This window comes from Peromyscus eremicus, chromosome 7 (genome assembly GCF_949786415.1).
Source record: "Peromyscus eremicus chromosome 7, PerEre_H2_v1, whole genome shotgun sequence".
NCBI lineage: Eukaryota > Metazoa > Chordata > Mammalia > Rodentia > Cricetidae > Peromyscus > Peromyscus eremicus.
In genome coordinates this window covers 54,863,853-54,884,130 of record NC_081422.1, presented here as the reverse complement: position 1 = coordinate 54,884,130, position 20,278 = coordinate 54,863,853, and the positions used below count along the sequence as shown (strand labels likewise).

At 45.1% G+C, this 20,278-nt stretch overlaps 1 protein-coding gene across 1 annotated transcript in view; it reads left to right on the top strand.

The window, feature by feature from the left end:
• The window catches only part of Thsd4 (thrombospondin type 1 domain containing 4), a 485,807-nt gene that overhangs the window by 47,868 nt on the left and 417,661 nt on the right, over positions 1-20,278 (top strand). Inside the window, exon 3 of the mRNA XM_059269043.1 lies at positions 1,614-1,716. Coding sequence (XP_059125026.1) covers positions 1,614-1,716 — 103 coding nt within the window. The remainder of the gene's footprint in view (positions 1-1,613; positions 1,717-20,278) is intronic.

The window sequence follows — 20,278 nt, the reverse complement described above, 5'->3', positions numbered from 1 at the left end:
TCACATATATGCACACTCCACACACACACATATACATACACAGACATAACTAATACACCCCACATACATACATGTACACACACCGTTGAAACAGGGTGTAGCTGGGTTTTGAAATGACAGGTCAGACTTTACCAACAATGATTTAGTGCTTCTGTTCTTGTCCATCTATTTCATATCACACACTGCCATGTTTGCCTTCTATAAACTAGATAGAAATACGCCACATGGAACTGCCTGCTTTCTTTGGGTATCAGAGTCTCCTGGACACACTTGAGAAAATACAGATTCGTAGACCTCATTCTAGAGTTGTGGGGTAGAAATCACTTGGAGAGGGCTCCAGGGATCAAGATCTCTAGGTGATTTTCATGCATGTTGGAGGTTGGAAGCTCCTGCTTTTGAAGGTAGACAGAACTGAGACAAGACAAGATCAGAGAACAAAGAGCCGAACCCTGGATGGCTCCACCCTGTCCGGAATGACATCTAGGTCCCTCCCGAGCTTCACATCAGTCACCTCTGTGCCCGGTTGGCCAGTCCCTGAAAAACTCAATCTATGAAACTGTGACATTTACCCTATCAGTGGCTGTGAGGACCGAATGAGTGACGTGTGAAATACGTTTGAAGAGGGACTGGCCGAGGGCCCTGGACGTGTTAGCTGTGGACACTGTTCCATGCCAGGTGAAGGACATGCGCCAGCGTTGACTTTACGAGAGAGGAAGCTGAAGGCTTAGCAGATGGTTTGCCAGAAGTGAACCTGGGAGAGAAAAGAATCATTGGCCTTCTCACAGTGCTTCTAACCTGCAGTGCAGCCTAGAGGTCTGCGTTAGATTAGTCTTCAATTTTTCTCATGTATGCATGTGTGTGCACATGGCCAGGTATGCATGCAGGTTTGTGCATGGGTATGTGGAGGCCAGAGGTCAATTATCTTTTGGATTATTTTTTATTTTTGATAATTTAATTGCAACATCTCTCCCTTCCCTTTCCTCCCTCCAAACCCTCCCATACCCTCCTCTCCACTCTCCTCCAAATTAATGACTTCACAGGTATAGCTTCTGATATTACTAGGAGACACAATCTCTCAGCAAAGTCTCTGACCCTTTGCAGCCTTTCTGCCTCCTCCTCCTCTGCAATGTTCCCTGAGCCTTATCCATCTTATTTCTTTAGACAAAGCCTTGCACTGACTGGCCAGACTGGCTGGTCAGTGATCCCCAGGGAGCCTCGATTCTCTGCCTCCCTGGTGCTGGGGTTATGTGTGTGTGCCACTGTTGGTAGATTTTTCTTTTTAAACATGGATTCTGAGGAGTCCTAAATTCAGATCCTCATGCTTACTCTTTACCACTGAACCATCTCCCCAGCCGTTAAATTCATTTATCATTTGTATTTGCTTATGTATTTATTCATGCAGTAATAGACTACCCAGGACTAGGGTACTACAGACTAAAGTAGCAATCGTCCCATTGAGCTGCACTCCTTGCCCTAAAAAATTTAATAAAGATGACCAGCAGATTTTCAGAAGCCCGGTTTCATTGGTAGAGACGTGGTATTCAGAGTTGGAAGACATCCTAAGGTTACAAAAGCATGGACACTAACTGCATGTTTTCTATCTGCTTTATTAGGCGTGTCCGGAAAGTGGTAGAAGTATCCGGGAGGTGCAGTGTGCATCCTACAACAACAAGCCATTCATGGGCCGGTTTTATGAATGGGAACCGTTTGCAGAAGGTAAGGCAGCTGGGTTTGTTCCCTTGACTCAGCTGTGTCAGTAGGAATTATTATTATTATTATTATTATTATTATTATTATCATCATCATCATCATCATCATCATGATCATCATCATTATTGTTGTTGTTATATGTCGTCATCATCACCTTGTCTGTTCTCCCACCCCTGTGGTTTTCTGGTTGGTCCTGGATGTGTTGAAGTGATCCTAGATGGAGAAAATGTGACCCTTAGAGCAGAGTGGACCACTTAGGTCTTTACCAGTTGTTTCATAGGCCAGAACACACTTGGGTTATCCTTGACTGTGAGATGTGGCTGAAAACAGGTAGCATCCAAGAATGGCATGAGAAGTGGGCCAGAGCAGGCCTTGGGGAAGGAGTTGGTAGATAAGGCATGAGCAAGCTGAGAGCCAAGATTTTTTTTTAATTTGTTTTTTTAAGATTTATTTTATGTGCATTGGTGTCTCACCTGCATGTATGTATGTCTGTGTGTCTGTGGGAGGATGTCAGATCCCCTGGAACTGGAGTTACAGACAGTTGTGAGCTGCCGTGTGGGCGCTGGGAATTGAACCCAGGTCCTCTGAAAGAGCAGTCAGTGCTCTTAACTACCGAGCCATCTCTTTAGCCCTGTTTTTTGTTTTTCAACCTTGGTGCCTGTTAGACAGGTTGGTGTATACACTTAAGCAAGCATGCAGATTGATAACTGTTGACCCATCAGGAGACCTCTCATGTCTCTTCCAAACATAGAAGGACATCAAGGCCCCTTGCCATGTCACAGTGCTGGTCAGAAGCTGACAGAGCTTCTCCATACTGTTCTGCAAACTGGAGTCCTTTTCCTTTGTCAACATTCACATAATAGCAGGGAGTGTGAACTAAGCTGTGTTTGGTTCTGAGATGTTTCCTATGAGGTAGTCTTGGCAGTGGTCCAGGAAAGCTTATGGGGATTCTACACTGGCAGCCCCGTTGGCTGGAGGAGGAGTCTTGCCACCTTGCAGATCTTTGTCTGGATGTCAGTGCTTGGTCTCAGCCCAAGGCAGGGGCTGGAGCTGCTGGGGCACTTCAAAACCAGAGTCCAAAACATTGCTACCATGTGCAGGATCTTGAAAAATGTCAGGGAAGGCTTAGCAGTGAGATGTGCTGATGTTTGTGGGAATCTACTCCCTCAGGGGCCAACACAGTATGACCTAAGGAGGTATTAAGGTGCCTCTCCTGTCTCTTGATAAGAGGCAAAAGAGATGGAAAGCCAACTGCTCTGAGACCAAGTACAAAGTCCTTAGTGTCTACATGCATCCAGAGGACAGTCTGTGAGTTGTTAGGTTCTCAGATGGCCCTGTGACCTCAAGGTCATTAAGAACAAACTTGAACTTAATTGAGATATATGAGATCCAGTCAAGAAAGGTATGCGGATGAGACGTAGAACCAGCAGAACACAATTATGAGAGAGGATATGAGGTCCTGGGTCAGCAAAGGAGGGAGGGTAAAGGTCCTGGGGCAGCAAAAAAAAAGGAGGGTCCAAGGTCCTAGGGCAGCAAAGGAAGGAAGGTTTAAGTTTGGTGGGAACAAGGGAAGGAGGGCTCAGGGTCTGGGGGAGCAGAGGAGAGAAGAGTCCAAGATCCTCGGGAGTAAGGGAGGGAGACTTAAAGGAAGTTTGATCCTCTGGATGGAAGTCGGTTCAGAACTTTTCCTTTCTTAAAATGCTATGGTGAATCAATATGAAACTCTAATTTGGGTCCTGAATAAGGAGGGCATTGGTGGAACCGTGGTGAAATAGCTGTGTGTGCATACTTCAGATGGTAGCACTGTGCCAGTGCCTTAGTTTTATATAAACCTTCCATGGTTTTATAAGGTAGGAACAAGTTGGATGGAGGGAGAAGACGACTTCTTTGTGCTATTTTTGCAACTGTTCTGTCAATCTGAAATGGTTTCAGATTATAAACTTTTCATAAAAGATGGGGTGCTTTTGTTTGGCTTGGTCTTATGACAACTCTGTGATTTTTCTCTGAAGCCTTTACATGGGTAAGGAAGAGTACACGAGATTAAACTGTAACCCCCACCCTCACCCCCACCACCCCCCATCCCCTCACCCCCTGCTTTGTATCCATCCTAGAATCTCAGCATGCAGCTTTTATTTGCAAATAGGGATGGGCTGTTGCAGATATAATTACCTAGGCTAAGGGAGTGGGAAAGATGACTCAGCAGTTAAGAACACTTGATGCTTTCCCAGAGGACTGGAATTTGGTTCTCAGCACCCAAGTTGGGCAGCTCAAAACCACCTGTACCTCCTGCTTCGGGGGTTCTAATGTCTTATTCTGGACTCTGAGGGCATCTGCATTTACACGTACGCATTCCCACACACAGATGCAGGTAATCTGCACATATTTAAAACTATAATAAATCTTTAAAAATTAATTGCCTAGATTAAGTCTATACTGGAGCTGATGGGCTTGTGATCACTAAAGGATGGTGTTCTCATCAGAAGAGAAAGTTCACAGGCAGGTAGGAGGACACCAAGTTAGGATGAAAGCAGAGACAGATGTACCTGCAAGCCAAATGACAACACCATGGTTGCTGGACACTATGGGATCCAGGAGAGGCACGGGCAGGATTGTTCCCTGGAGCCTTCGGAGTGAGCATGACCTGCCAGCGTTTACGTTTCCAGCTTCCAGATCTGTGAGAAAAGTCTTGTGTTGTTTTAAGCCAGCGTGACCATGTTGTCTTGTCATGGTGATGGCTGATAAACAGAGCAAGGAGTCAGGTTGTGGATCTATTGAGATCCACTCATGTGTGTAGCTCAGGAAGTGGGATTATACTGATGAATATTTAGAGGTCCCCTGGGGAAGTGAGACATGCAACCAAAGAGAACCATCTGATAGACCCAGGCTCACACAAGGCAATGTTCTCAGCCTGAGCCGGCCAGGAGCCTTCTAGAAATGCTAGTGCTTTGGTCCCACTCCCAGAGACTGTGATTTAATTGGTCTGGGATGCAAACTGGGTATCTAGATTTATTATTATTATTATTAATAATAATAATAATAATAATAATAATTGTAAAGATCCCCGGTGATTCCAACAGGATTGAGAATGTTTGGGTTTCTTTGAGCAGCATCTTTCCATTGTTGCTAGGCTGTCCATACCAGCTATTTCATGCTATTCTCTGGGAAGAAAGATGTATTTCTTCCTGAAGAGCAGGGCAGCCCACTCAGTGCCGAGTGCATGCCACGGTTCCCCTGGAGCTGAAGCTGTGGACCGGATCTTCTCTGCAGGGACAAGGTGGTTAGTAGCTTGACAACTTGTCCTAACTCTACAGCCGTCTGGACCTGGGTCTGACAAGAATAGCTCTGCTCAGACCACAAAGAAGTCACCCTGCCAGTGTGTCCATATGTTGCGATTATTCCTGGTGGAGGCTTCTTCTCATCTGGCTTAAGTATGATTCTGCCTTCCTGCTCTCTTCCTCCTCTGTCCTGGCATCAACCAAGAACTGGGAGAGACTAGTGTAATACTCAGAGTCCATATGCTCACCAGCCTGGCTTCAGACTCACTATATAGTTGTGGGTGACCTTAAACTTTCAAGTACTAGGATTACAGGCATGTGCCACTATGCCCGATTTAATGGCTGATCTCTTTTTATAAATACCCCATATAGATTATGGGAGACTACCTACTACTCAGCATGCTCATTGCTGAGTGCACCAGTTAGCTCATTATTGTGAAAGAAACCCAAACTAAATACATTTAACCAAAATTTTTTAAAAGCATTTTATTGGTCATATTACTGAGAAATTAAAAGATGGGCAGAGTTCAGATTGGCTGCATTCCAGGAAAGCCAGACCCTTGTGCTTTTCAGTCTTTCTTCAACCCTTGGTTCTGCTCACCTCTTTCCCAGGCAGGCGAGCAGACTTCCATGGCTTTACACTTAGAGCTCTCCCAGGTGAGACAGTCTCTCTCAGCGGGTGCTTTGGGTCAACATGGGTGCCTCCCACCCCTACTCCTGCAAAGGAGTGTTGAAACTCTAGTTTCTAATACCCGTGGATATGATGATGTTGGCTAGTTTTATGTCAACTTGACACAAGCTACAGCCATTTTAAAAGAGGGAACCTCGATTAACACAGATGGGTCTGTGGCAAACCTGTAGTGCAGTTTCTTGATGGATGATTGATGTGGGAGGGCCTACTCCCTGTGGGCAGTACCACCCCTGGTTAGGTGGCCTTGGTGTGTATAAGAAAGCAGGCTGAGCAAGCCACTAAGCAGCAGTCCTCTATGGCCTCTGCATCAGTGTCTGCCTCCAAGTTCCTGCCTCGAGTTTTGTTTATGACAGACCATAAACAAAACCTTTTCTCCCCACTTGCTTTTGGTCATGGTGGGTTATTTTGTTGGTTGGTTTTTTGTTTTGTTTTTGTTTTTTTAAGACAGGATTTCTCTGTGTAGCCCTGGATGTCCTGGAATTCACTTTGTAGACCAGGCTGCCTCAAACTCAGAGATTCAGCTGCCTCCGCGTCCCTGGTGCTGGGATCAAAGGCATGGTGCCAACACACTTAGCTGGATCACGGAGTTTTGTCACAGCAATAGGAATCCCAAATAAGACTGTGACCTTGTCAATAATCTTCCTAGTTGTAATCAGGATGTTGGTTAAGGTGAGTTCATACTGAAGGCGGGTAGGTCCTTGTGTGCTGTGACTCCTGTCCTCGGGTACAGCCGAGTACACCAAGAACCCAGTGTGAAGATATGGACAGCCATGACGGGCAGACAGGAAGTGAAGTAGTGTGGCTGTAAGCGAGGAGCACCAGGGATTGCCAGTAACTGCCAGAAATCAGGAGGAGACATGGACAGATTTTTTGCATGCCCTCCTTTCCAGCACTTCAGAGAGAACATGCTCACACCTTGACTTTCCTTCCTGGCTACCAGATCTGTGAGTCAGTTCTTGTTGCTAATAGTTTATGTGGTGCGTTACATCAGTGCTGGGAAACTCACAGTCTTGATACTTTCCAATGTTAGGAAAACTGCAGAGTTGTCTTTTCTAATCGTATTTCCATCCCTGAACCCTATTTTGAGGCATGGATTCCTTTGGGCTAGCACCTACATCTCAGGAAACAGAGATAGTCAAGTGGGGGTTGGGCTGACATTAAAACGTTCTTCCACAAAAATCAATAAGAGGTTTGGGGAGATAGCCATGAAAGTGCAAGCATGGGAACCTGGGATCAATTCTCAGCACCCACGTAAAAAGCCAGGCATGGTGCATACTTGAAATTCCAGTGTTGGGAGATGAAGACAAACTCCAGGGCTCATTGGTCAGACAGCCCAGTAAGAAGAGGTCCTGTCTCAAAGAACAAGGTGGGTGGTCCCGGAGCTTGACTCTGGTCTCCATGCATATAGCCACATGTGTATCTCAGACCATGGCACGCGCGCACACACACACACACACACACACACACACACACACACACACACACACACACAGAGAGACAGAGAGACAGAGAGACAGAAAGAAACAGTATGCTTGTCTTGAATAAGCCACATCTAGGATTTAGCAGCTATCTCCTACATTGTGTTACTAGAAAATTCAGCTGCCTTTTAGAATATTTACTAACATTGGTGTTTCTCACAGACCTACAAGGAGACAAATGGTTACAGAAGTTGCATTTATTATGGCTTTGTTTAAATGATTCTTACTCTTCTTATTCATTTTTTTTCCTACTAAGACTCTCTTCTTAGCTTTCTTCTTCTTCCTTTCAAATGACTCCCAGGCTGGGCAGTGGGAGGAAAGCAATGTTAGTGTTTCTGTGTTGTGTTCAGGCTGAACGGCTGGATTTTGCATTGGGCTCTGGGCTGCGTTTGTATATCTTCTGCTATTCGCTTGTGCCTACTTAGGGACACAGCTGCACTCATTCAGCCCAATGCCACACAGAATAGTAAAAGCGGAGAACAGGCTCTGATAAACACATTAATTTCACCAGATGGTTCTTCTTGGGCCTTTAATCGCATTTCCTGGATGTGATGACCTTGCCTCAGATAATGCCTCTAGGAATTTTTCTCACAGCCTAGACCTTAAGCTTGTAGCAGGATGGAAGGAGAATCCGTGTGCCCCGTGTCCTGTTTGGGGCTGTCATCTCAGCTCTCTTTTACTCTCGTGTTTGGCTGGGATCGTGTGTGGTCGTCATACCTAGAATGGAGTGTTTAACAAGAAGACTTGGACATTGGGGCAAATTATATAGTACTCCATCTCCTGTTATACATGATGGATATATCCCCGGTTCCCTGTCAGTGCTGAAACATTGGGTAGTACCAAGTCCTGTACACCTCGTTATCATAGTATCTTTCCCATTGCTATGATAAAGTACCACGACAAAAGCGACTGAAGGGAGAAAGGGTTTATTCTGGCCTGTGGTTCCAGAGGGTTACAATCCATCATGGTGGACAAGACGTGGAAGCAGGCAGGGAAGACATTACAGCAGGAAGCTGGCTGGTCACCTGGCATCCAGATTCAGAAAGCAGAGTGAGCAGGAAGTGGGCTGTGAAATGTCAAGGCCCGCCCTCAGTGACCCACTTCCTCCAGCAAGGCTCCACCTCCAAAACGTGTCACAACTTTCTGAAACAGCGCCACCTACTGGGAACCAGGTGTTTGAACAGATGAGCCCATGGCGGAACCAAAAGGGTTTTTTTCTATATGTAAATACCTATGGTAAACAATTATACTGTAGTGAAAGTTGTGTGAATGTGACTTCTCTTTCAAGATGTTGTCAGTCTTAGCAATAATGACATGAGTCTCTCTCTCTCTCTCTCTCTGTGTGTGTGTGTGTGTGTGTGTGTGTGTGTGTGTGTGTGTGTAGGATGAGTTGATGGGCACATGCACCCATGCACATGTATGTGGAAGCTGGAGAAAAGGACATCAGGTATTACCCCAGTTGCTCTGCCTTCTTCCCATGAAACAGAGCCTCATGCTAAACTGGAAGATCTCCATTTTGGCTTGGTTGGCTGGCTAGCCAACACTCAGAATCCTCCTGACTCCACCCCACAGCTCTGGGGTTACAGGCATGCGTGGCCATGCCTGAATTTTCACATGGGTGCTGGGGATTTAAACTCAGATCCTTATACTTGTACTGGAGGTGTTGTTACCTATTTTGTTGTCTTACCGGGTCTTTGTTTTTCTTGGGTGCATTTGTTTTAGCTGGAGAAAGTAATATATTGCTTCTCTTTGGCATATCTCATTTATCAGCCTCAGTAGCCTTGTGCTGTGTGTCCATTATTAAGTCAGATAAGGTTGAACACAGCATTGTGAAACCATGTGGCAGCTGAAATGATGGCTGAGGCAGCCACTAAGTGACCGGCAAGTAGGTAGTATATATTTCATGGATCTGCCTGACAAAGAGATGATTCATGTCCCAGGATGGATGGAGAGGGATGATATAAGATGTTATCTTGCTACTCAGAATGGTGTGCAAGTTAAAATTCAAGAATTTCTCACTTCTAGAATTTTCCATTTAATAATCTTTCCATTAGTATTGGCCCTAGAAATTGAACCTGGAAAGTGAAGCCATGCATAAGGAGACCCCACTGTGCCTCTTTTCATGTGAGGACTCAGGGTCAGCTAACATTCTGGTGTCAAATGTTGTTAGGTTATTGTAGTATAAACAAGGGGATACCACCCTTCTTTATTTATTCATTCATTCTGTGGTGCTGGGAATGGAACCCAGGGCCTCATGGGCGCTAAGCACTCTACCACTGAACTATATGCCCAGCCCAGATAGCAATGTTAATTCATAGCCACAGGGGCAGATTTGTGTTTGGGCATCTTAAGTATACTGTGTTCTGAGAGAGAAGCTAAAGAGAGTGGACTTCTGAAAGCCTGAGGTGAGGCTGAGTCAGGAATGGGAGCTTGTCTCCTGGCGACATGAACAAGGCAATTACATTTGGTCGGGAGGGACTAGCGTATGCTGCAGTAACATTTCCAGTCCTAATGACTTAACTAAAAGTTTCTCTCCTTCAGACTACATAGTAATGCAATATGTGTCCTATTCATTTGGAGTCCGCAGCTGGTAAAAGCTGCATCTCAAACTTCTCCTGAGATAGGGCAAGGAGACATATGATTCGTGCACAAACTGTTTTTTCTTGGGGGGAGGGGTGTTCAAGACAAGGTTTCTCTGTGTAGCCCTGGCTGTCCTGAAACTCACTCTGTAGACCAGGCTGGCCTCAAACTCACAGAGATCCTCCTGTCTCTGCCTCCCAAGTGCTGGGATTAAAGGTGTGCGTTGCTGCCACCATTTGGCTTCCAAACAGATTTTTAAAGCTTCCATCAATAGTGATCCCCACTGTTCATGCTCACATCCCATTAGCCAAAGCAAGTCACATGCCAGGCTTCATTTCAAAGGGAGCAGGTTGCCATCATCATACTGTATATTGAGAAGGAGGAAAAATAGAGTCTTAGTGACCAGCCCTAAGGACCAGGGCAGGCACAAAACTCCATTGAATTCCTTTCTTTTAAGTCCCAGTGACTTTTATCAGGCTGCTTGCAAGAATAGAAGGTTTTGTTCCAGGGATTGCTACTGGTAGCACTGGTCTGTAATATCTACAGGGTGCCAAGGGACTACCTTCAAGTTTTTTCGTATTGATTAGTTCTCTAGATAGCAGATATTTATCATATCTGGCATCAGGATTTTGGTACCAGGTATCCAGGGATGCTGATTCCCTCACTAGCCATGTTGTTGACCAAAAAAACACATGCAATGCTATCAAAACCATGAACCGTGGTGAGGGAGGCATAGGCTAAATGTAAGGTGTTCCTTAGTCCTTAATCCTTAGGATTTATGAACCTTCATAAATGACAGGGAGGCCTTAGGGAACTGGAAGGCAGTTCCCATTCCTCAGTGAGGAATCTAGAAGGCTCTTGCAAGATCCATTTTCTGAGATCTCTCATATGTGCAGGGGGGGTGGATACCTAGCAAATGGGCCATGTGTTTGCTTTAGAGATGGGGTGTCATGGAAAACAAAGTAAAATGCAGAGGGCAACGTCTCTAAGAAGATAGAAGGCCAGTTTGAGTTTCTTACATGTTCATTTTGAATTAGTGTTGACCTCAGCTAGTAAGATGCCCAGGAGGAAGCTGAAGATGTGAGACTCTGACTTAGAGATCACTGAAGTCTGAAGATTCATATTTTGAGTCATTGACCTCCAAAGATGATTGAATAAGACCTTCAAGAGAATTTAGAATCACAAAGTGGATCATATAGGGGTCAAAAATTAAGCTTTTTATCACAACAAGGAAGCAGAATTAAGAGACTTGGGGTTGGGGATAGTCTGTTGGTAGAGAGCTTGCCTAGCATCTATGATGATGTGGAGGTTTTGAAAGAAAATGGCCCCCAAAGAGAGTGGCACTATTAGGAGGTGTGGCCTTGTTGGAGTAGCTGTTGCTTTGTTGGAGGAAGTGTGTCACTGTAGGGGGCAGGTTTTGAGGTCTCCTATGCTCAAGCTACACCTAGTGTGGAACACAGTTTACTTCCTATTGCCTGAGGATCAAGATGTAGAACTCTCAGTTCCTTCTTCAGCACATGTCTGCCTGTATTCTACCATGCTTCTCACCATGATTGGACTAAACCTCTGAACTGTGAGCCAGCCCCAGTTAAATGTTTTTCTTTATAAGAATTGCCATGGTTGGTGGGTGGTAATGGTGCATGTCTTTAATCCTAGCACTCAGATGGCAGAGGCAGGCAGATCTCTGTGAGTTTGAGGCTAGCCTGGTCTACAAAGAGAGTTCAGGACAGCCAAGGCTATACAGACCCCATCTCAAGAAACAAACAAAAAGAATTGCCATGGTCATGTTTTTTTCTCACAACAATAGAAACCCTAACTACGACAGATACTCACTCCAGCATCTCATAAGCTGTGCATGATGGTACATGCCTCTAATTGTAGCAATTGGGGGGTAGAGGCAAGAAGAGCAGAAATTCTGTGCCAGCCTTGGTTATCTTAAAACAAAACAAACAAAAAAAACTAATAGTAAAATAAAATAAGAGGCTCAACCATTAAAGAAGCCCAGAAAGGTGGTCCAATGGGTAGGAGAGATACCAGAACATAATCTCAGGGCATTAAAAGAAAAAAATACATAACTGCACATGCTAATGAAGCTCATTATTTATAATGTTCTCTTTCATATACTACAATGAAAGTTATGGACTGGGTGTTTTGGTTCTTCAAAAATTCGTGCATTGAAGTTCTAATCTTTATTATGGTTTTATTTGACATTGGGACCTCTAAGAAAATGATTGCAATTAAATGAGGTCTGAAGAGTGGGAGAACCTGAGAAGATAGAATTAGTGTCTACATAAGAAGAGGACTATATACCAGCATTTTTTACCTGAAGAGATATGAGCGTGTGACACAGTAGTGGGTACCTTCAAGCCAAGGAAAGAGGCGAGCCCAGGGGAAAACTCCCTCTGGTACTTTGATGTTAGTTTGTCAGCTTTCCAAATTATGAGAAATAAATTTCTGCTATTTTACTATGCAGGTAATGTTGACTTAGACAATGAAGATCAAATAAGATGATTTTTTAAAAAACTGCATATATATATGTGTGTGTGTATGTGTAAATATATATATATCGGTTTTTCAAAACAGGTTTTCTCTGTGTAGCTCTGGATGTCCTAGAACTCTGTAGACCAGGCTGGCCTCGAACTCACAGAGCTCCACCTGCCTCTGCCTCCCTCATTGCTGGGATTAAAGGCATTGCCACCACCACCCAGCTGCATATAGTTTATTGAACACACGCTATGTAGTTGGTATAGTTACAAGGGCTAACTCCACCTCACAGTAACCATCAAGATAGTGATATGGTCCTCATTTTCTATAGGAAAAGGGGGTATAGAATAGTCAAGTTATTTGCCCATGACCAGCCAGCTAGCAAATAGTGCAGCCCCTCAAACTCAAAAGCATGCCAGTTGAAGCTTGACTCTGAGGTGGATGGGGCAGGAGAAGTGTTTCAAAGACCCAGACAATGCTGCAAGAAGTGAAGGAAATGAAAACTCCAAAGACAAAACTGGAATGGCCCATTGCCCATTCAAGAATGTTCTAGAATATTACCTGTTATAGTGTTATTCCCCAACTGGAGAAAAGATAAAGAGATAGCCATCTCTTAAAAGAGTCTGCTGTGACTGAGCTGTGGTGGCACATGCCTTTAATCCTGGCATTTGGGAGGTAGAGGCAGGTGGGTCTCTGTGAATTTGAAGCCAGCAAGTTCCAGGATACTCAGCATTGTTATGTAGAGAAACCCTGTCTCAAAAAGCTAAAAAGAAAGACTCTGCCATGAAGAAAGCATATTGAGAATGCTCACTGGTTTAAGAAGAAAGAGAAAGGATTGTAGGGAAAGGCTTGTGCTTGTTAAGAATGGTGTAGGTGGAGAGATCAGGATGTCTGTGGACCAAGAGGATGAGATTCGTATAGAGGAGCAAGGATTCGTTGGAAGCCTGTGTCCAAACCTGTTCAGTCCTAGAAGCAAAGATGCCAAAGAGACTCTGTCTTTTCTTTCTGCAAAATGTATGCTATTACTTTGTTGCACACCTTTAAAGAAAGCTTCTTCCGAGTTTAACAAAAATTAATTTATTCGAGACAAATGGGAGAAAGCATATGTCCATAGCAATGTTTGTTCAAAAATGTTCGTAGCACTCTTTTCCATAAGAGATCAACTGGAAGCAAACCAAGGTCCCATCAACAGGATTCTGCACAAACTAGTTGTACATTCACCTGGCGGAGTATTATTTGGCAATAAAAAAAGAATGTGCTACTGATACATATAAAAATCTGGTTGGAGCCCAGAAACATTATGGTGAGCAAAATCAGCCAGACATAACAGAATGCACTGTCCAATTCCATTCCCATGATGTTATAGAAGATGGGGGAAAAGCACAACCAGGTTATGGTAAAAGAATTCCAGTGTTTGCCTCTGGAGGTGGTGGGGAGGGTTAGCTGGAACGGAATGTGATGGAACCTTCTGGATTGATGGTGTTGTTCTCTACCATAATATCATCCATGGCTGTTACACAGGTGTACGCAGTTTTCCAAACCCACAAGACTGCTCCCTTGTAATCCAAGTATTTTATTGTGTGGAGCTATACTTTAAAAATTATTCTTTGGGCTGGAGCGGTAACTCAGCAGTTAAGAGCACTGGATGCTCTGCCATAGGACTGAATGAATGAGATTTGCACAGAGGAGCAAGGATTCGCCAGAAGCCTGGCTATGAGCCTGGTCTGTCCTAGAAGCAAGGATGCCAAAGAGGCACTATCTTTCCTTCCTGCCAAATGTATGCTATTACTTCTTTTTGATTCCCAGCACCCATGTGGCAGCTCATAACCATCTGTAGCTCCAGTTCCAGGGGATCCAGTACTCTTTTAATGGCCTCTATGGGCACCAGGCACACACGTGATGTACAGACATACATGCAGGCAAAACATTCCAATGCATAAAGTATAATTTTTATAAAAGAGATTTAAAAATGTGTTCTCAGTCCAGCAGGACGACTTAGTGACTAAGAGTGCTTGCTGCCAAGCCTCATGGCATGCATTTGGTCCCAGGACCCACGTGGTAGAAGGAGAGAGCAGACTTCTACAGAATGTCCTTTTGACCTCCACATATGCACCTCAACACACACACGCACGCACTCGTGCACACGCAGAGTGTAATTTAAAAGTTATTCTCTTTGCCCTTCTTTCTCCCTTTGTCTCTTCAATTGCTTCTCCCTTGTCTTTTCAATTCAATTGGCTATATATTTATAGCCAATGTAAGTATCGTAATTGTAAAAGTTATTCTGAACTCCAAGCTTCAGCTGTGAAGGCTGCACCCATTCGGCCATCTCCCCAGCCTCGGGGCAGGCTCCTTAATACCTTTGGAAGAGGATTGGAATTGGGATCTAGCTGGGGGTTGGTGGTCTTCCATTCCTCTTGCTCTGCATTCCTGAAGACCGTCCTAATGGTCTCTCTACTGTGGCTGGTGTGAGGCTGTGTGGCTCCCATTTGCCTACGGTCATTATGCTGGTGTGATTCTGGTTGAACAGTGTGCATTTACACATGGGCGTGGGCTGCTGCTCTTTGTGTAAGAGCGTGGCCTCGGGTGCTGGGGAAGCAAAGGGAGGTCATGATGATTCTCTTCCTTCTCCTCTGATGGCCTTACTCCTACGAAGTGGATTGGCTCTCCTCCTCCCTCCCCCACGCAGGATTAGAAATGTGGAATGCTTCTAGAACATGTCTGCTGCTTGCCTCCTTACCGTTCTTGTTAGCTGAAAAGGAAGGTGAGTGCAGGATGGGGCCTGTTTCACACAGTTCTTTCAGTCTTGTCATTGGGAAGTTTAGGATATGGAAAGATCACTGAAGGGAGAAAATTGCCCCAGCTCTGGGGTGTTCTGGAAGGTGTAGTTGATTCTTGTAAAAAAAAACCTTTTTTCCTGGCACTTGAACCAGTGTCATTCTGAGTAATTAGTGAAAAACAGCCCAAGGGTGTGTTTCAACATCTAATAAGCAGATTAGTCTCAATACGAAGAATCTTAAGGATTTGAAATCAAGCATAGAACTTAAGCCCATTGCAAAATGTCAAACAATGAGACCCAGTCCTGTTGTTTCCCTCTTGGTGTTCTGCAAGGACTGCTTCACATAGTCCTGGGAGTGTGGCTGGTCAGGATGGACAGGGCTGATGTCATAGTCCACAGCAGGTTCATTCTACAGCTGTGGGGACTCAGGAGGGTTACATGATCTAGCCAGGTTAAAGAGAAAAAAATGGATCCAATTAAAAAAGGTTACGGGTTATGGGCATAGGAAGATGGCTCAGTCAGTACAGTGATTGCCTTGCAACAAGAAGACCCGAGTTCAAATTCCCAGAACTGACAAAAATCTAAGAGCTTTGGTACGTGCCTATTGTCTCAGCGCCGCAAGATGGGAGGTAAAGACGGGGATCCCTGAAGGCTTGTAGCCCAGCTAGCCTGGCCTGCTCTGCAAAGTCCTAGGCCGTGGAGAGATCCTGTCTCAAACGAAAGGTGGAAAGTGTCTGAGGACTGACACCCGAGGTTGTCCTCTAACTTCCACGTACTTGCCACACCCATAGTTCTGCACGCACGTGCACACGCACACACTTGAGATGCACATTGCATAAGCACAGCCTCCTGGACTGAGAGTAGTGCTGTGCCTCAGGGGCCAACAAGGAATCTCTCCCCTCCTGCAACCAAGCTATGACTGATTAATTTTCTTTAAAAACAAACAAATGTGTTTGTACATGAAGGACTGTCAAGACTTTTCCAGGAAATCCTGGGGCTCTCTCTTAATCTCTGTAGCACTCTCTTCTCTCTCTCCCAGGGGCCACCAGCTTGTAGGGTGGGAGACCCCAGAAGGAGTGGTTGAACATTTTTTCACACCTTACGTGGATGCTGAGAAATGCCTGTCTGACCAGCATTAAGGGGATTTTGGAGTGATAAGGTTTACAATTAGAAGTTGACCAACAGATGGGCAGTGTGTGTTTAAATTGGAAGCTCAGCTCTCCCTTTACATACTTATCAGAAACATTCTCTCCCACTGACATAATCCATCCCCCAAAGCTGTTAAATAGCGCCCATCCCTGTCTCCATTTCTCAGAAATTGCAGAGAACATTCCATGATTCAGTGGGACTTGCTTCCAAAGGATTAAAGGGAAAATCCCATGTATATCTATAGTCCAAGGCAGAAGAGTGAGAATGTTCCTGCCCCCACCTGGGTGAAGCTGGCCTCCCTGCATGCTTATCTTATCTTTACAGTTTGCCCTGAAATGGTTATTTATAGCCTGGCTACCTTTTGCAGCCCTGTTGAACTGAAGGCCCAGGTTTCCCCACTCAGATCTTTTAAAGCAGCCAACTTTTCATCCTGGATTCTCCTTTTGCAAGGCTGTGAATATTTCTCCTTTCTTCAGCTGATTGTTGGGGTACGGAACATGCCGTGTGTTTAGCACGTGGGCTGTTCTCTTTAGCATATAGTGCACTCCTCATAGGTGCCAGCTTTGACTGACCATGACTGATGAGCTAGGCTCAAAGGAGTGTCAGGTATTGATTAGTGATGTCTTGCTGGACAGGAGTGGGGGGGGGGTGCAGGGAAATAGTAGCACACCTGTTGCATCAGCTCTGCAGCTTTTCAAGTCATGCTTACAAAGCTAAGCATGTTGACCTCACTAATGCTTGAAAATTTGGGATGAACCTGATTTATTGAAGAGGGGTGAGATTCTTTTTGTTTTTGTTATTTTGGGGAGACAAGGTCTTGTATATCCCAAACTGGCTTGCACTCTTTATGTAGCAGAGGTTAACCTTGAACTTCTGATTTTCCTGTTTCTACCTCCAGTAGTGCAGGAATTGCAGGTATGCATCGGCACACCCAGTTTGTGCAGTTCTGGGGATGGAAGCCAGAGTTTAATGTATGATAAGCAAGCACATGCTAAGCAATTAGCTACATCCTCAGCCGCAGGGGTGTGGTTCTTAGATGTTCATAATGTTAGCCAGGTAGTGCCTTAGGTGTCACTGCAAACGTGTTTAGTAAGCTTCTGATTTTTAAAATTCAGTGATGGTGGAAAGGTAGTGTAAATGACTGTGAACACACACCATTATACATTGTCTAACATGGGCTCACATTTTAAATGGAAATAAAAGCCCAACCATATGTATCTCACAGTAAGAAGACTTAGAAAGACTGATGGTCAGAGACAGGCCTCCTTTCTTAGTGCAGTGTGTGTGTGTGTGTGTGTGTGTGTGTGTGCACGTGCATATGTGAATGCCTGCTCATTTTAGGGGAGCATGCGGATGCATGTTCATGTATGTATGTGGGGGTCCAAGTCAAACTGAGGTGCTATTCCTCAGGCATCATCCATCTTGTTTGTTGAGACAGGATCTCTTCTTGACCTGGAGCTCACAGAATAGTCTAGGCTGGCTGTAAACCTAGGTCTGCGAGCTCAGGGATCTGCCTGTCTCTGCCTCCCCAGCACCAGGATTACAAGTGTGCACCACCGTGCCTGACTCTTTTTTACATGGTTCTAGGGATCGAACTGAGGCCCTCATGCTTATGTGACAAGCACTGTACCCACTGAACCATCTCCCTAGTTCCTCTTAGCAAAATATTTTAGCTTCGGAAATTTATGATGGGGATAGTGGACCTAAAGGAATGAAATCAAGGTAGTTGAGAACACCACACCATCTCTGACATACATCTTTTCATTCTGCTTATGGCTATACTTCCTGTCTGCATCTGTGGTTGTATCCACTGTAGCAAAATAAAATGAACCAGCAGCCATGATTTGTGTGTGCACTGTTCTGCTTCCAACATGGCCTGGAGAGCATTGTCATCAGATTCTGAAGTCACATGAATCATCATCCCCTCCTAGCTGCAACCTGGGCTTCACCCGCAAGTAACTATTGGAGGTCCCTTTAACCCAAGTGCTTTGTAGCAGAATACAGGCAGGGATATATATTCATTCCTCTGATGTTAATTGTGATAGATGTTACCTAGAACATTACCCAGAACTACAATTCACAGACATTTTTTTGTTGAATCCAAGAGGCATTTCTAGATTTTCACCTTTCCTTTCCATTCTGTGATGGCCTCTATTTCAGCTAGGTCACTCTTGGCTGCTGACAGTGTCCTCTGATCTCAAATGACCTCTCTGAAGTCGGCTTATTTTCCTGGACCTTTGGATGCGAAGTCTAAGATGGCACCGAGGCTGTAGTCCCCCTCCATGCAAAGCAGATTCAGTTGTCTCAGCTCCGCTGCATTCTGTTGCGCCTGTCAGTGGGTAGTGTCTAGTTCTCAGTGTGTAGTCTTTCATTTTCATGTCTAGCATGGCAGACAAATGCCACCACCACCACCACCATCACCACTGCCGCCGCCGCCGCCGTCAGTCACCATCTCACATTAACTTTGTAAACAGACACGCTTAGTCATGTTTAAATGGTTCAGAAATAAAATAAGGAAGGGCAGGGGGTGTAGTTCAGGTGCTGGAGTCCTTGCCCACCATGCACAAACCCTGGGCCTTGGTCCCCAGCACAGGGTATAAACTAAACATGGTGGCACACGCCTTTAACCCCAAGACTCAACGAGGTGGAGTCAGGAGCGCCTGAAAGGATCTTGTCCCCGTCCAATAAGGAACATAGGTCCATCCCAAGTTTTCAAGCTATTAGTGGGATCACTTGCTAATTATGGCATGAGCAGAATTTGAAATTCAAGGTCAAGTTCCAGGTCAGCTCAGGATACAGAAGACCCTGTCTCAAAAAAAAAAAAAAAAACCAAAAACAAGTTCTTAGGAGTACCCAAATAAAATGCATACTATTTAGCATTGAAGACAACAAGAAATAGATCCCAAAAGGCGCCCTCTGAATTCTAGTGTTGAAAAAGTGTTAATGCTTCATCATTGACTAACAGCCTGGAAGTCGGCAGAACTTACAACTGCTACTAAGAAATTAAGGAAGAGTCTGGAGCCCCAAAGCCCCACTTTGCATGTGGTTGGTCTGTGTCCTTGACATCCTTCTGACTTGCTATTTCTTTGTGAGGCCAGGCTGTGGAGAATGAGGCCCCTTATGGGGTAGGAGTGACCTTGGGAAGGACTCAAGGCAAAGATTGGAGGAGTGGAGAAACCCAGGGAATGGTGGGGTAGGAAACTCCAGGGAGGCTCCACTCGTCACAATGGGACAGCAACAGGAAGCTGGCAGAGCCACCCAGGATCTCCATGGTGATTCATGAGTTCGGTTCCCACACTTACATCAGGCAGCTCACAGCCACCTGTAACTAGGCTCCTGGGGATCTTATTCTGGTCTCCACAGGCACCTATGCTCATATGCACATACACACAGACATGCGCCACATATACATAATTAAAAACAATTTTTAAAAATAGGTTAGATTTACACAAGACCGTGGAGCTTTGGGTTTGGGGCAAGTTGTTGGTACATTTGTAACCACTGGAAACTGCTCGCTCTGTTCATGAGACCTGCCCATCATTTATTTAAAAAGGGAGAAGACACAGGAGGGAGCTCTTACATTCCAGCCATCCAAGTAACCTCTCAATGCCCAACAGGTTAGAGGGGGGAGCAGATGAGCTGTATACAGCCCAAATTCCATTCACTAAGGTTATGTAACAGCTCATCATGTAATAGCTTTGGCCTTCGTCCAGGGAGTGTGTAGGTATTGGGCCTTGCGTGCTTAATAGACCTCCATCAATCAATCATGGCGCCACGTCCAACACCCAGTTGCTGTTTGTTTAAGTCGGCTTTGCTGATTGTATAAATAGCTTTAGCAACCTGCTCTCCCACCCTTGGTGATAAATGGCACCTTTTAAACGTCCTCCAACAGCATGTGATCTGTGGCTGTTCTCATGGCGTCTCTGAGGCAGGCATCTCACCCACTTGAGCCCTTCTCAGTCAGCCAGTGTCCTGCCTTGTGGAACCTGGCAAGGGCCATGCCGGGGGCTGCCAAGTGAAACTGTGACTCAGGACTGGACAAGTGAATTGGAGTTCACATAGGAGGCAAAGGTTCACTTTTCCCCCTGAGAAGACAAAACCCTGCCTGGTTGTTTCTTAAAGCCATCCTTTGTTC